Source organism: Taeniopygia guttata, chromosome 27, assembly GCF_048771995.1.
Source record: "Taeniopygia guttata chromosome 27, bTaeGut7.mat, whole genome shotgun sequence".
Lineage (NCBI taxonomy): Eukaryota > Metazoa > Chordata > Aves > Passeriformes > Estrildidae > Taeniopygia > Taeniopygia guttata.
The window spans coordinates 1,946,428-1,961,362 of record NC_133052.1 but is presented as its reverse complement, the minus strand read 5'-3'; the positions used below and the strand labels follow the sequence as shown (position 1 = coordinate 1,961,362).

At 48.8% G+C, this 14,935-nt stretch overlaps 2 protein-coding genes across 3 annotated transcripts; one reads left to right on the top strand and one right to left on the bottom strand.

The window, feature by feature from the left end:
• The first annotated feature begins 1,401 nt into the window (after positions 1-1,401).
• LOC100217831 (G protein-activated inward rectifier potassium channel 1) lies at positions 1,402-9,518 on the top strand. 2 transcript variants are annotated; one of them, XM_030256368.4, is made up of 3 exons: positions 1,402-2,332; positions 4,160-4,220; positions 6,082-6,220. In XM_030256368.4, exons 1-2 carry the CDS (start codon positions 1,682-1,684, stop codon positions 4,211-4,213), a joined length of 705 nt encoding a protein of 234 aa, XP_030112228.1. In that variant the 5' UTR covers positions 1,402-1,681; the 3' UTR covers positions 4,214-4,220; positions 6,082-6,220. The 2 variants fall into 2 exon arrangements, with proteins under 2 accessions (XP_030112228.1, XP_002198613.5); XM_002198577.6 differs by lacking the exon at positions 4,160-4,220 and adding an exon at positions 7,440-9,518 and having other exon boundaries at positions 1,406-2,332; positions 6,082-6,298.
• A 1,533-nt stretch (positions 9,519-11,051) lies between these two features.
• Positions 11,052-14,534, bottom strand: LOC100226600 (uncharacterized). The gene is made up of 5 exons (XM_012571122.5): positions 14,388-14,534; positions 14,051-14,263; positions 13,048-13,313; positions 12,651-12,796; positions 11,052-12,253 (listed from the first exon to the last, which is right to left on the bottom strand). The coding sequence occupies exons 1-5, from the start codon at positions 14,471-14,473 to the stop codon at positions 11,231-11,233; spliced, it is 1,734 nt and encodes a 577-aa protein (XP_012426576.5). The 5' UTR covers positions 14,474-14,534; the 3' UTR covers positions 11,052-11,230.
• Between the last annotated feature and the right edge of the window lie 401 nt (positions 14,535-14,935).

Below are 14,935 nucleotides of genomic sequence, written 5' to 3'. Positions count from 1 at the left end.
CGAGCTGCCGCGGCCTGAGGGGCGGCTGGGGAGCGGCGGGATCGCCCCGGTGCGACCGGGCTGTCAGCACCCTCAGAATTATCAGCACCTCAGGGTTACCAGCACCGTCACTGTTAGCAGCACCGTCAGGGTTCTGCTGCCCGCTCCGCTCCGGGGTTCGCCCCACAGCCGCGGCTCCGGCCGTCCCGCGGGAGCTCCGGGCGGACCTGGGCGCTGCCTCGGCCCGGCCTGCAGAGTTCCCTTATTGAAGTCACTCTTGAGGACTGTCAGGACAGTCCAAAACCCCAGTGGTTTATGTCTAAAAATGAGACAGAGGAGTCCTTTAACTTGATTGGAATAAAGGGAGAAAGGCCAGCGGGGTTTTCTCTCTCGGGGTTTCAGAGGGAGCAGCCTCCCTTTTATCCCAGCGCCTGGCAGCTCGGTGCCCTGCTCCTTTCCCCATTGCTGAGGTACCTGGAGGCTGCAGCCTTCCCAAACTGCCTAGCCCATATCCCCCCTTGAACCTGGCATTTTACCCCAAAGTTCAGCCTCTTGCCTATCGCAGGAGCCAAGCTTTCCGGGCTGCTAACAAACCTGCTGCGCAGTCAGTAGAGACATTAACACCCATCTCTTCACCCATCAAATTATTTGTATAGACTTTAGCACACATCTTTCCTCTCAGGACCAAGTGTCGTTCACCATCTGGTCACTAGCTAGGTGTTGCTAGGTGTGCTGTGGCATTGCAAGACTCAGAGGACGTTGCAGAGAGTTCCTAAAATTTTTTCCAGGAGGATTCATCCCAAGAAGGTGCAGCATTGAAGCGTGCACAAAAATAACTTAGGGCAAATCGTGCTGGTGGATATTTGGTGCCCAGGAATCGAGGGAGCAGGCTGACAGCACAGGGCAGATGGCAGGGCACACTCAAGAAGCCATCCAGACCTTAAAGGTGGAGACAAAAATCTGTGGGAGAGGTTTTACAGCAACTGCTCAACTGCTCTGAGCCAGAGAGAAGTTGGATAAGAGGATCCATGTTTACCCAGAAACGAAGAAGGAAGGATAAATAAGAGAAACCTGCACCTGCCTATTCCAATCAGCACTTTGTTTGTCTCTGGTGACCAATGAATAAAGTGCAAACTGATGAGTTTTGTAAGAATGTATAAAAAGCATGCAGGCTATAATAAAAACTGTTTGAACCCTTCTGGAAATGGAGAGTGTTGCTTTGTATTGTCTCAATCTCAACTATGACAAAAATCTGCACTCAGTGAAGGGGGTAACAAATGGACAGACGGAAAGAGAGGGTCACTAAAATCCCAGCATGGCAGATCTGCTAAGCTCTACAGAGGTATTAGAGCCCCAGCCCCTCTCTCCCCGCCCTATCCCGGCTCTCCCCGCCCTATCCCGGCTCTCCCGGCCCCAGCCCATCCCCTCTCTCCCCGCCCCAGCCCAGCCCGCCTTTCCCCGCCGGCTGCGCGGTCCTGCCGCCGTCTCCCCTGCCAGGCCGTGGTTGCTCCGGCCCTTGCCGTGCCCCTCTGGCCATTGGGCAGCGCTGGCAGCTCCGCTCCCAGCGCCGCTCCGGCTCCGCGGGCATCCCGGTGCCGGTGCTCGCCCCGGGGCTGGCGGCTGCTGCGCAGGCAGCGCGGTGCCTCAGCCTCCCGGCCCGCCGCCTCCCCGGCGTGCCCGCCGAGCCCCGGCAGCCGGCGGCATGGCAGCCGTGCGCAGGAAGTTTGGGGACGAGTACCAGGCCGTGGGCCTCGCTCGCTGCAGCGCCCGCAGAGAGCGGCAGCGCTTCGTGGACAAGAACGGGCGCTGCAACGTGCAGCACGGCAACCTGGGCGGCGAGAGCAGCCGCTACCTCTCCGACTTCTTCACCACGCTGGTGGACCTCAAGTGGCGCTGGAACCTGCTCATCTTCCTGCTGACCTACACGGTGGCCTGGCTGGTGATGGCCTCGATGTGGTGGGGCATCGCCTACCTGCGCGGTGACCTGCACCAGGCGCACGGTGACACCTACAGCCCGTGTGTGGCCAACGTGTACAACTTCCCCTCCGCCTTCCTCTTCTTCGTAGAGACCGAGGCCACCATCGGCTACGGGCACCGCTACATCACGGAGCGCTGCCCCGAGGGCATCGTGCTCTTCCTCTTCCAGTCGCTGCTGGGCTCCGTTGTGGACGCGTTCCTCATCGGCTGCATGTTCATCAAGATGTCGCAGCCCAAGAAGCGAGCGGAGACCCTCATGTTCAGCCGTGCCGCCGTCATCTCGCAGCGCGATGCCAAGCTCTGCCTCATGTTTCGTGTGGGCAACCTCCGCAACAGCCACATGGTGTCCGCCCAGATCCGCTGCAAGCTGATCAAGGTGAGGCTTGTGCGACGCTGTGGGTGGCACAGGGCGCCTGGGTGGCGATGGCGACACGGGCAGGGTGCGGGGCAGGAGCGTGGGGCTGCTCCGTGCAGCCGCTGGTGCTGGTGCCCGCTGGCAGCCCTGCCCTGCCCTGCCGTGCCGTGCCCGGGGCAGCCGTGCTGTCCCTCGGCATGCGGGTGAGGATGTGGCTGCGGCGCTGGGAAGGACTGGGGGAGGTTTTGGTGTGGCTGTCGCAGCAGGAGCCATGAAAGAGCCAAGCAGGCGTAGGGGAAAACTCTCAGCAGAGACCTCCCAGGGCACTTCGGTGGGTTGTGAGGCTGGCAGAAACCCCGTGTGGTCAGGTTGGATGGATGTGTCAGGATGCAGGACAGCTCCAAGGACGGGTACTAAGGCATGCTGCTTAGAGATTATGGCTGGGAATAAAGAATCGATTTGTGGTGGTATTAAACTAGGATAAAGATCAACCTTGACCTCCCTCTCCTCTTGGGGAAACTCGGTGAGTTTTAACTTGCAGTCCCTTATCCCAGTGTTCCAGCTAGTGACCTCACAGCGTTTCAGAGGGATTGTATAGATGCTTTAGTGGAAACACCCTTTGATTGTCACCAATATCTGTTTATTAATCACTGACAATGGCTAGTGGAATTCAGAATGCAAGACAACTGGAATTCAAAGGAGATCATAACACAAAAAGTCCCAAAAACCAAACCAAAACCAAACCAAATAAACCACAAATAAACCAAAACAACAACAAAAAAAACCAAACAAACCCCAAAACAAACAAACAAACAAAAAAACCCCAGAAGAGTTTGGCAGTCACGAAGGTCCAGAAGATAAATTGGACTGGAGTAGAATGGAAGAAAAGCACTGAAAAATACTAAGCAATGTAGCATCTCACAGCAGCTGTGACTTGTCAGGGAAGTATGCCTGGTGAGGAGCTCTGTCTGAAGCTCCTCAGCTGTCAGAATGATGGCATTAATTTTCAGATATCATATTTTACTGTTGCAAGTGTTCTGTGCTCTGTCTGGTAATTCTCTCTGGCCTTTTTTAATAATCTGCATGAACAAGCATGAAGCAGTAGGTGATGGGGCAGTGGTGAATATGAAAGGCTGGTTTTTTTCTGTGCTGAATGCCAGACTGAGCTGATAATTTTTCTTGCTACATAATACCACTTAAAATGGAGAGTCTGCTAAGATTTAAAAAGAAGTTGTGTGTGTGTGTATATATGGGAACAAGCTGTGAGGAGTTACACTGGAGCAATTTTTGTAGGAATTGGAAAGCCAGCTGAACCATGGTTTTTGTTGCTTTATCCTCCAGAAATCTCCTCTGAAGTATTTAATTCTATCATTCAAAATTATATGCAGGTGAAAGTGGAATAAAAGTGGGGTCACATTGTCTTTTTACAGAGAGGGCAACTCATTTTCTTTTGAAATAAGACACTGAATATACAGCCTGAGGTCCTTTCTGCTGACAATTCTGTTGCTACACAGTGCTGGTATGCAGGTGACTGGGACAGAAAACTGAAGGACATTTGATGGACCTGCATGACCATTGTATCTTAGGACAGATGTTTTGTAGGCCAGACACTGAATCAGTGAGCAATTCTTGATTTCATTTTTTTTTGTATGATCCTTATGCCCATGTGTTGTCTTCAAGCTGCTTTGTGACCTCTGACAGACACCAACTATGAACAGCAGATTTAAAATGGAATGTGAAAAAGTCCTCATTGAAAGGCGTGATATTGGTTCCCATGTCCTCCTGTAAATCCTTGTCACTGAACTGGCCACACCAAGTGGAAAAAAATTAAGTTTTTTAATATTACAGAATTGTTCAGATTGGAAGGAACTTCAGGAGATTTATGGTCCAACCTTCTGCTGAAAGTATGGTGAGTAGGAGATCAGACCAGGTTACTCTGGGCTTTTTCCAGTATAGTTTTGGAAACCTCTAAAAAAAAAAAAAAAAAAAAAAGCTGCACAGTCTTGCTGGACACTTTTCCACTGCTTAACTGCTTAACTGTCCTCATGATGAAAATGTTTTTCTTCAATCCAATCCAAACTTCCCTTGGTTCAGCTTATACCTGTTGTCTCTCCTTCCTGCCAGGCACCTCTGTGAAAAGCCTGGCTCTGTCTCCTTCTGTCCAAGGTTCTGGAATGTTTGTTAGATCCCCCTCCACACCTTCTCTTCTCTGCTCTGAACAGGCCCATCTCACACAGGTCATATTTACAGCATGGGGCAAGTAGACTAAAATAAAAAGTAGCAGTGATCCCAGGAATTATCTACAGTGGAGCTCCAGGTGTAGTGTCACAACTGAAAAACTCCACACCAATCTTCAACAATGGTATCAAAGTAACAAGATCATATTATTCCAGTAATATAAAATATAATAACATTTCTTGCAAGCTGATAGTCTGAGTGTGGGGAAGGAGCAATGAACATATACCAGTTCAGCATTTTCTAATTTATGTTTCTCTACAATGTGCTACAATATTAAGCTTGTTGGTGCTGCATCTTTTAAGTCCCACTTTTTATGCTCCAGTACTTAATTAGTCCACTTGGATATCAAAACATAATTATGTGAGTTCTCTAATGAGTGAACTGACAGAGGGTTAATAATGATAATAAAACTGCATTATTTCCAGTTAAAGGGAGATATGCATATTTATGCATAAGCAGAGTTTAGAAAAGCAAAGAGAATGAATAAAGGATAGGAGTGAAGATTTGAAGAGCATGATGTATTTGTTCAGACATTAAAACAGTCTAAGTGGTGATACAGTGGAAGTCTGCCTTGTAATAAAAAGCAACACAAAGATTCAGTGGCAGAAAGTTAAATACACAGGAGTCTTTTTTTCTTCTAAATTTTTTTTCCTTAGCTGTGAAGCAATTAACCTTTAGAGGAATTCTTTGAGACCTTTAGATTATCCATCTTTGACCACATTTAAATTGCAAGCTAGGGCATTTATAATTAATTGTGCCCTTGTTCAACATATATTAATCTGCAAAATTTACTTTGTGTCATGTGGATGGTCGAAACGAAGAGTCATGAGTGTTCCTTCCGGGCTTATTCCTGACATTTTATAGCCCTCTGTCTTCTTGTTTTGTGATCCTTTGAGCAAACCTGTAGATGTAAAACAAAGGTCACTGGCTAGGAGGCTGAACCTATTGGGGCTATTAAGCTCTCTTCATTCACGTTAACCTATTTTTAGTCAACAAACAAGTTTCTTTTAGACATCCTCCATGCCCTGCATAAATCAATCCTGAATGTAAGATACTGAATACTTCAAACACAACCTTCTGCTTTCTCCCAGATCTGTTACCTGTAATCATCCTCACTGGATTTGTTTACTATTGAATGGGTTTGATCGAAGACTCTTCCACAAAAAGAAATGGTGTGTAGATCAAACAGTTCTTGAGTCAGTCAGGCAACTGTCAGAACTCAAAACGTCCCTCAGACATTTTTGGATGTTCTGGGTCCAGGTCAGAAGCATTTGAGACCCTGGCAGGCAGCTGGAAGCAGCTGTGATTTTGGGTTTGAACCATGGAATGATTTACCAACCTTGCAGGAAGAACAAGAAGTCACAAAAGTTTAGATATTACAGTAGAGGTAGTCACAAAGTAGAGGGAAGAATTTTTTTGTGCTGTACAGGGGGGGTTTGGTTTTGTACATGGGGGTCAGATAATAAACTTTATTGCATTGATTTTATTTTTTGTCTCACACAGTGATTACTAACTCATCTTTTTATCTTTAGTCCAGACAGACACCGGAGGGAGAATTTCTGCCACTGGACCAGTGTGAACTGGATGTTGGATTTGGAACTGGAGCTGACCAGCTGTTTTTAGTTTCCCCTTTAACCATCTGTCATGAAATTAACTCGGAGAGCCCCTTTTTCTCTCTCTCACAAAGATCACTGAGGAGTGAGCAATTTGAAATTGTTGTCATCCTCGAAGGGATTGTTGAGACCACTGGTAAGACTTAGGATAACCTGGATACTCTGGTTTTTAGTCTTGGTTTTCAGTGCTGATATTTTTAGCAAGGCAGCTGCTAGTGCTGGATGCTCCAGCATATCCTGCCATATGCTGCAGAGCTTTGTGGGAATCCAGAGCTTCCCTCTGGCTGCCCTGGCAGGTCTGGGACCCTGGCAGGGGTCAGGAACCCCCCTGGACAGAGCCCCCAGAGACACTGGCTGTGATCTCTGTCCATGGAAAAGAGTTTTCAATCTTACAGGATGGAATACAAGCTCTGAGTGTTTGATATGAGTAATAATTAAGTGTGGCACGGGTGCAAAAGTAAAATTTTAGGATTCTAGATTAGGGGTCCAAAGGGGACAAAATGGAGGAAATTGGGTGTGCCTTGTCCTTTTTCTCCTTCTTCCTGCCCTCCATGTTTCACTGTGGTGTTGGCATTTTTCTGTTGGTTCAGGCTGGGGACACACTGTTCAACGTAGGTGACCCTACAGTAATATTGGCATATTATGATAAGTGTTTCTTGGCTCTCAGCTTTTGCCACCCCATGCTGTAAATACCTTAAAGCCAACCATCTAAAATTACCCCTTGTGGGTCTTACTCCAATGCATCTTTCACAGTTCTATTTCTCCAAAGTATCTAGTCTTTTTTTATGAGGCCACCTTTGAAACTTACTTTGAGAATTTTCTATAAATTCATTTCCCACACTGTAAGCCTCTGGCAAGCAATAGTTCTTTCTCCCAAGAAACAGTATTACTTACTCTCTTGAGTCTGAATTGGGATTGTTCAGCCTGGAAAAGGGAAACTTTGGGATGACCTAATTGCTTCCAATACTAGACACAAGGAAGAAAATGAATTCTGTCCCAGCTGAAACCACCACACAAGCTAATACTGATTTAATTTTACATTTTGCTATGGCTTGGTTGCAAGTCTGCAATAATTGCATAACAATCTAGTCAGTCAATTAGAGGCACTCCATTGCCTGTCAAAAGATTGTCTAGGAACAACTGCTCCATTTTACAACCTATAAAATCGTTGGCTTACTGGCTGCAATTGATTTTTATCTGTCAGCCTTGTCCTGTACTTTTGGTCCCGTGTGCCAGTCTGCGTTCTCACGTTGGAATGCTCTTGTCCATTTGCACAGGAATGACGTGCCAAGCCAGGACCTCATACACAGAAGATGAAGTCCTGTGGGGTCACAGGTTCCTCCCAGTCATGTCTCTGGAAGATGGCTTTTTCCGTGTCGATTATTCTCAGTTTCACGCCACCTTTGAAGTCCCCACTCCCCCTTACAGTGTTAAAGAGCAAGAAGAAAACCTGTCCCAGTCATCTCTTTTGAATAGTCCTTTTGATAAGAAAACCAGAAGAGAACAGGTTTGTCCACTTGACTGTGCTGATGTTACAGGAGAGAAGAACAAGCTCCCTGCTAAACTTCAGAAGATCAGCTCAAGGAAGGAAGGCCTTCCACCAAAAACCCTGAGAATGAGTTCCAGTAACACAGAGAAGACTTTCAGTACTGGAGATCTCTTGAAAATTCAAGAAATAAGTCCCATCTCGGATGGTGAAGACAGTGATAGCAGGATGCAGCTGAAAGCCTTGAAAATAAATGCCAAGGCTCTGACTCAGTCTACCAGTGAGCTGGAGTTACAGAAGGATTTTCTAGGTATGGGCACTCTAGAGGAGAAATTGGAAGATAATTTTCCTGCCAAACTTTGAAAAATGAGCTCTGATTGCTTCTTTTAAGAGCTGGAGAAACAGAAGTTGTTGCTGTTAAATTGCATTTGAAACTGCTGCCCTGGAAGAGTTGATGCACAGTAAAGTCACTATTTGGCTTTGCTGCTTTCAGGAAGAATGATCTTTTTTCTATAATTTTTCTGTACAGATCATATTTGGGTAGAATAACAGGACTTTGAGGGGCAGTAAGGTAACCCTGTCATGCCAAAGAGATTCTTGCCCTGATGATGCTTATCAGCATGTTCATTGCAAATCTACCCTGTCTTCCATTTATGCAGATGCTTCCTCACAAAGCAAGGATCAGATCCTTAGTCACACAGATGGAAGCAAGAAGGGTGTAACAGCAGCTGAAACCTGGTTTTGTGCAGCTCAGGTCCTGGACTGCTTCTGATGGGCAGAACAGCAGAACACAAGAGGAATATGTGACACTGCTCAGTCCTAGTCCAGCTGTCTCTTTGGAAAGAGGCTTTCCTGGTCCATCCTTCTTTCCCAGTGGCTGTGGCACGCTCCCTCTGTGCTCCCAGCGTCTCATCCGTGGACATTCAGGCAGAGGAAGCAGTGTGCAATTATCATTTGGGTCATTTGACCCACATGAGCTCTTGTAAACATGAGGATCTTTGTCCTGTCCAAAATTAGACCTCAGCATTTGATTTGATGGATCACATGCTGAATTTTAATGGCCATATCACCACTCACTGTGAGGGAAACTTGAGATCAGTAGCTCAGCTTCTTGGCGTGTTTTATACTGCAACTAAATGACATTTTAGTTTGGAGACATTGTAAGTAAATAAATAAAAGCAAAGAGCTAAATACTGCTCAGTCATTACACATCTCAGAGTTTTACTAATTAATGGTAGTCTTTGATGTTGCTAATTTTCATTTTGTTACATTTGCCATCTCCATTTATATATGATTCTCAGTAATTTTGTAGATTTGATATTTATTGCTATTCAGCTCAATCCACCTCTGTCTGTGAGAGAGGCTTTTTCTTTCCTGGTTGGTAGTAATTATAAACACATCCTGCTCTTTTGTAAACAGTGTTCAGCAGCTCAGCATACAGGGTGCTCATCACCAGAGCACTCTCCAATAGAAGGATCAATTTCTGGTCTTGTTATGTGGACAAAATTCAGTCAGATTTAGAAGGACAGTGGCCATATTGTTTGGCAATGCATTTCTTGATGGTAAAGTGATGTATCCAAGCTAGGAATAGCTTGGCTTGCAGAACTCGCTATTTCTTGCTTTTGATCGTCTGCTGTGTGACACTGGAAAATGCTATTTTATGCAGGGATAAGATGTGCTGCTTATTGTTGTTTACCTGTTCTCAACATGAATTTCAACAATATATACGTGGTAAAATCTGTATTTTTCATTTATCAACTGTATTTGTATGGAGTACTTAGATGACAGCATGAAGTCTTAAAGGATGATGACTCTCCCTACTCTCCAGAACTGCCAAAATTAGTATAAAATAAAATTACGTTCACCTTGGGTCTCAAGCATTCTTTACTCAAATGTGCATGTGTGTGTTGGCAGATGAGCAGCTCCAGAAGATGAGGCCCCATCCTTGGGCACACTCCCCCTCTGCTGTGAGGCCGGAACTTGGGGGGCTTCACCTGCTTGAGGCCTTCCCTCCCTTTGTGGGGCTGGGGCATGTACATATGTAAATGGCATTATTAGATTGGATTATTAGATCCACAAGGTGCTACTCAGGGCAGTTTCACTCATTTTTGTGCGTTCATTTAGGGGTGAGTAAAAATGGGGGGTAGGGAAGCCTGGGAGAGGGATGGGAGCACCCCAGTGACACTGGGACAGTGATGCTGTGATGGGGAAGCAGGTGGGTTATACAGGGCCCCTCCAAAAAAGGGTGGTTACAACCCAAAGCAGCATAAAAAAGGTTCAAAAGCAAACTGCATTGTAAATAATAAAAAAGCCAGCTAGTCCTCTAAGACCCTTCAGACTAAAGCTGACACCTCCATGAGAATAGAAAATAAACTGGAGGGTACCTGTGTGTGAATATATCTTGATATAAGAAGCTGTGCATGATTAAAAGAATGTGACAGTACATTGAAAAGAAAGCTCACAGCTCTGTTGCATGGTGTTGTTGATATCCTTTGATGTGAATGTGAAACCAAACAACTTTTCTTCTCTTTTTTACAGATAAAAATTTATTTGTCTTGCCTGCCTTGCATACGGTTCCATTTTCTGTCTTTGCCTTAACCTCCCTTGCTTTGCAGACCCTTCTCTTGCCTTGCCTTGCATTTCCATCCCCCACTGTAACTTGCCTGCCCCTTTCTTTCCTGACTTTCTCTGCTCTGCTTTGGGGAGCTGCTTGGCTCTTGACCAGATGGTGGTGAGCAGTGCTTTTGGAATGGCACACGGACCTTCTCAGGGTGACAGAGATCTCAGCCTTGCAGGTACAGCCTCAGAAGCAGAATGAGGAGAAGACTCTGAAAACACTTCCGCACACTGAGGAGATTCTGATATGTGTTAACTTTACCTAGAAGATAACCTGGTGTTTGCTTTCCAGCCTTAGCACAGAGATGTGGCTTCCTCAGAGAGGGTGGTAAGGATGCTCAGTAGGGGAACATGAGACACCTTGCCAAAATATCCTTTTGTGTTTGACAGATATGGAGTCACTCTGAGTGCCAGCAGTGTCTGCAGGGGAGCTGTGGACAGTTCATGTATGACAACATGTGGTGGCACAAAGCTCTTCTGGTGCGCCCACTGCTCAGAAATCCTTACTTCTGGCTGTGGAACTCCTCCTCAGACTGTGTCTGGCCAATCTTCAGCCTTGAGTCTTTCTAGAACGGTGTCCCCTGAGTCATGAGAGTTGAGTTTCAAGTCCCACACCCAGGGATCCCACTGCTGGGCAGCATAAAACAGTGTTCCCAACTGCTGTTCTCAAGAGCTGTAGCCCCCTGTGACCTGTGTCCCTTCTCCCATCAGAGCTTTGTTTTGCTGGTGCCTGGCTTGGGACTCCTTGCCTTGCACAGGAGACTGGATTGGACTGCAAACACATGCCAACAGTGGTAATAGGCAACTTTATTTACACAACTAAATAAATTTCAGCATTTGTGTGCATGCAGAGGAGGAAGATTGGCAGGACAGAGGACGCCTTTGACCTGAGGCTGCCTTTGGATGAGCAGGCACTGCCCCAGTACGAAATGGTCATGGTCCACTGCAGCCTGCACTGGATCCTGTTCATCCTGCTGCCCAGGTCTTTTTTCTCATGAGGCCCAGCAGTATCTGGTGCACCCGAGTTAAGAATTTCACCACTATCTGGTACGGATGTGGAGCAGGCAAGAGAGGTTGCATTGACATTGGCTCCTCAGAGGGGTTTGAGGTCAATGCTGGCTCTGGTGTGGCTGTTGCAGTTGAGTGATCAGGAGTGGGAGTGCAGCAGCCTGACTCTGTTGGTGTTGGCTCTGGCTGCTCAAAAGGGGCTGAGCTGAAGGTTTGCTCTGGTGCTGGAATGGCTGTTTCAGCTGACTCTGGACATGGAGTGAGAGCAGAACAGCCTGACTCTGTTGGTGTTGGCTCTGGCTGCTCCAAGGGGGTTGAGCTGAAGGTTGGCTCTGGTGCTGGAGTGGCTGTTTCAGCTGACTCTGGACATGGAGTGAGAGTAGAACAGCCTGACTCTGTTGGTGTTGGCTCTGGCTGCTCAAAAGGGGTTGAGCTGAAGGTTGGCTCTGGCATTGGAGTGGCTGTTTCAGCTGACTCTGGACATGGAGTGAGAGTAGAACAGCCTGACTCTGTTGGTGTGGGCTCTGGCTGCTCCAAGGGGGCTGAGCTGAAGGTTGGCTCTGCTGCTGGAGTGGCTGTTTCAGCTGACTCTGGACATGGAGTGGTAGTAGAACAGCCTGACTCTGTTGGTGTTGGCTCTGGCTGCTCCAAGGAGGCTGAGCTGAAGGTTGGCTCTGGTGCTGGAGTGGCTGTTTCAGCTGACTCTGGACATGGAGTGAGAGTAGAGCAGCCTGACTCTGTTGGTGTTGGCTCTGGCTGCTCAAGAGGGGTTGAGATGCAGGTTGGCTCTGCTGCTGGAGTGGCTGTTCCAGGTGGGCACACACCCATCTGGATCAGGATCCAGTTGTAGAAGTACTGAGTGGAGGTGTAAACTCCCGGCCGTTTTGTTCTGGCACAGCCTTTTCCCCAGCTGGTCACTCCAACAAGCCAGAAGTAGCTGGCACGGTTATCTTTGCACACCAGAGGCCCTCCACTGTCACCCTGCAACAGAGGAAAGAGGATTAGGGTGCTGTTGGGTGGCTGCTGTCAGCACTAGAGGCCTGTTTCTCTCTTGCAGCCCCTGCCACAGATGTATTCATGGTACAAAAAGGCTTTGCTCAGGTGCTGGAGTCTCAAAAACCTTAGCTGGGAACAGGGTGGGTGTCTGTGAAGGCCCCCTTTTGTATCTGCACAGTGATCCTGGATGGGCAGAGCATGGATCATCCAGAATCTGGATCTGTGGGCTGCTGAGAACACTGGATGGGCTTTCTGGGGAGAGGGGCAGGCCTGGGGAACACGGGCACTTGGCAAGGAAACTCCAGCAGTGGAGGAAAAGTGGTTTGCCAGGCAAAGCCCATGGTGACGGGGTACCTTTGCTGCTGGCTCCCAGCACTCGTACCTGGCAGGTGTCCATGCCACCCCGTGGGTAGCCAGCACACAGGTTGTGGGTGTGGATGGCCCCGGCGTAGCGGCGGCTGCTGTTAACCAGCCGGATATCCAGGAGACGGACCTTGGCTTCCTGCAGGACATCACTCGGACCCTGAGCTGTGAGCACAGGAAGGAATGGGCACCCAGCAGCTCTTTGCCAGTTCCACTCCCCTGTTTGGGGGTGAACTCATTCCCTAGAGCTTGGCTTTACCTCTGGAGCAGCTGTTGAAGTGCTGTGTCCTTTCTGTCTGCCTTTGGGGAGCAGGCCAGGCCCAGCTCTCCAGAGGCACACATCCTACAGCCTGACTTTGGTCTCTGCTGTCTCCGGTGTGCCCAGCTCACCCTCAGGGCCCTTTTTGGGAACTCACCTTTTGCACTGGCAGAACCCCAGCCAGCAATGTAGCAAGTTTTCAGCTCTGACACTGTGAGCGAGGCGTTGGGCACGCAGGCAAGCTGGACATAGTCACTGCACTCCACGGGCTGGTCCAGCTCCAGCAGGGCAATGTCGTTCTGCTGGGAATCAGCCATGTACTCCTGGTGGGCCAGGAGCCGCTTGATGTGGCGCACCTGGGTCTCGGGGCCCAGATGGGTCAGCTTGGTGGCCCCGATCAGCACACGCCACATGGTGACATTCCTGCAAGGCAGAGAGGGGGCTGAGGGAGAGCAGAGCCGTGTGCTGTTGATACCTTAGGATTTTAGCTTTTGCATTTTTCATCTATTTGTAATCCTGCAGTTTTTTAGTGTATAACTCTAAATTCCGCACACAGTGTGAGCTGCTGCTTTCCCATTCTGGTCAGAAACAACAATTCCTCTCCAGGCCTGGCAGTCAAGGACACCTCACTGCCTTAGGCCCAGAGAGATGGAAACAAAAGTGAGTTGGGGGGAGCAAACTGGGGGTAAATGACTTCATTACCTGAAGATGTAATTAGAAGATTAACCCTCAATATACAAATGGACCAAATTTATAGGTGTGAAAACCTGTGACCCGTGGGGTCCATTTTGGGGTGTAGCACCTGGGGGGGGGGGGGGTGTTTTACCTGAAATGTACCTGAAGGCCCTTCAATAAATATAATCACTTTTTATTCCTTGTCTGTCCTGTTTTTAGGTAGTCCTGAAAAGGCATCACTGAGGCAGCTCAGCACTTCCCTGCCTTCTGCTTCTCAAGGCAGAGAGGAAAGCAGGGCAATGAGGGGTGTGACTGCCCTAGCATGCCTTAGGCTCCAGGAATGCCATGCTGGAGGCTGCTGGGCAGCAGTAGCACGAGCCCAGCCTTCTGAGCAGTCTCTCAGTTGGGCTCTGCAGTACCGAGGTGCTGCAGGCTGGGCAGCTGTTTGTGTGGTGAGGATACCCTCATTCCCTGCTCCTCCTTACCTGGCCTGGAGGAAGCAGTGGGCTGCTGTGAGGACCCACTGTGGGCTGATGAGGGACCCTCCACATGTATGGCCAGTGCCTATTTTCCTGGGGTCCTGGATGCTGACAATCCAGGGCCAGGCCCCTGGCAGGGCACCTGTGCCAGTCACAATTCTGTAGTCAGCAGCTACGGAGTTGTAGTCAGAAGCCATGGGCCGGAGCCCACAGGTCCCTCTGGAAGCACAAAGTCATTACTGCCCTTCTACTCCAGCATCTGGGTGCTGGCAAGGAGGCTCCCACATGGGGTTTGGGGTGTGGCAATGGGGGACAAGCACCCTCCTAGAGCCTGGGGCCATACCTGCAGTTGTCCCAGGTACCATGTGCATGTCTGTACACAGCCAGCAGGATGAAGAGGTACAGCAGATTCATCACTGTCAGCAGCATCTGTCAGCTGAAAGAAACAAAAGCTTGTCTCTTCCAGTGCAGTCTCTGACCTGAGTGCTGCAGCAGCTGCACTGCCCATGGCACCTGGGGCTGATGTCACAGAGCGGGTGGTTCCAGGTTCTGGGCACAGTGTCCTCAGAGGGCAGGGAAAGGCCACAGCCTCAGAGAACCACTAAATGGTTTGGGTTGGAAGGGACCTTGAAGGTTGTGAAAGGCAAAAGGGGTCCCGTGCCTGGCACCTGCAAAACGACACTGTGGGCAGACAAATCTGGCACAAAGGGAAAGTCACTCCAAAGGCAGTGTTTGGTCAGAGAGGGTGCTCAGAGCCATCACAGGATGGAGAAAACTGGCACATCAAAGCTAGGAATGCCAACTCCTGGAGCTGCTGCTGTGCAAGGAGGAGGTGGGGGAGGCTGTGTGGGGGTGGTTCAGCAGAGTTGCAGAACTGTGTCACAAGCACTG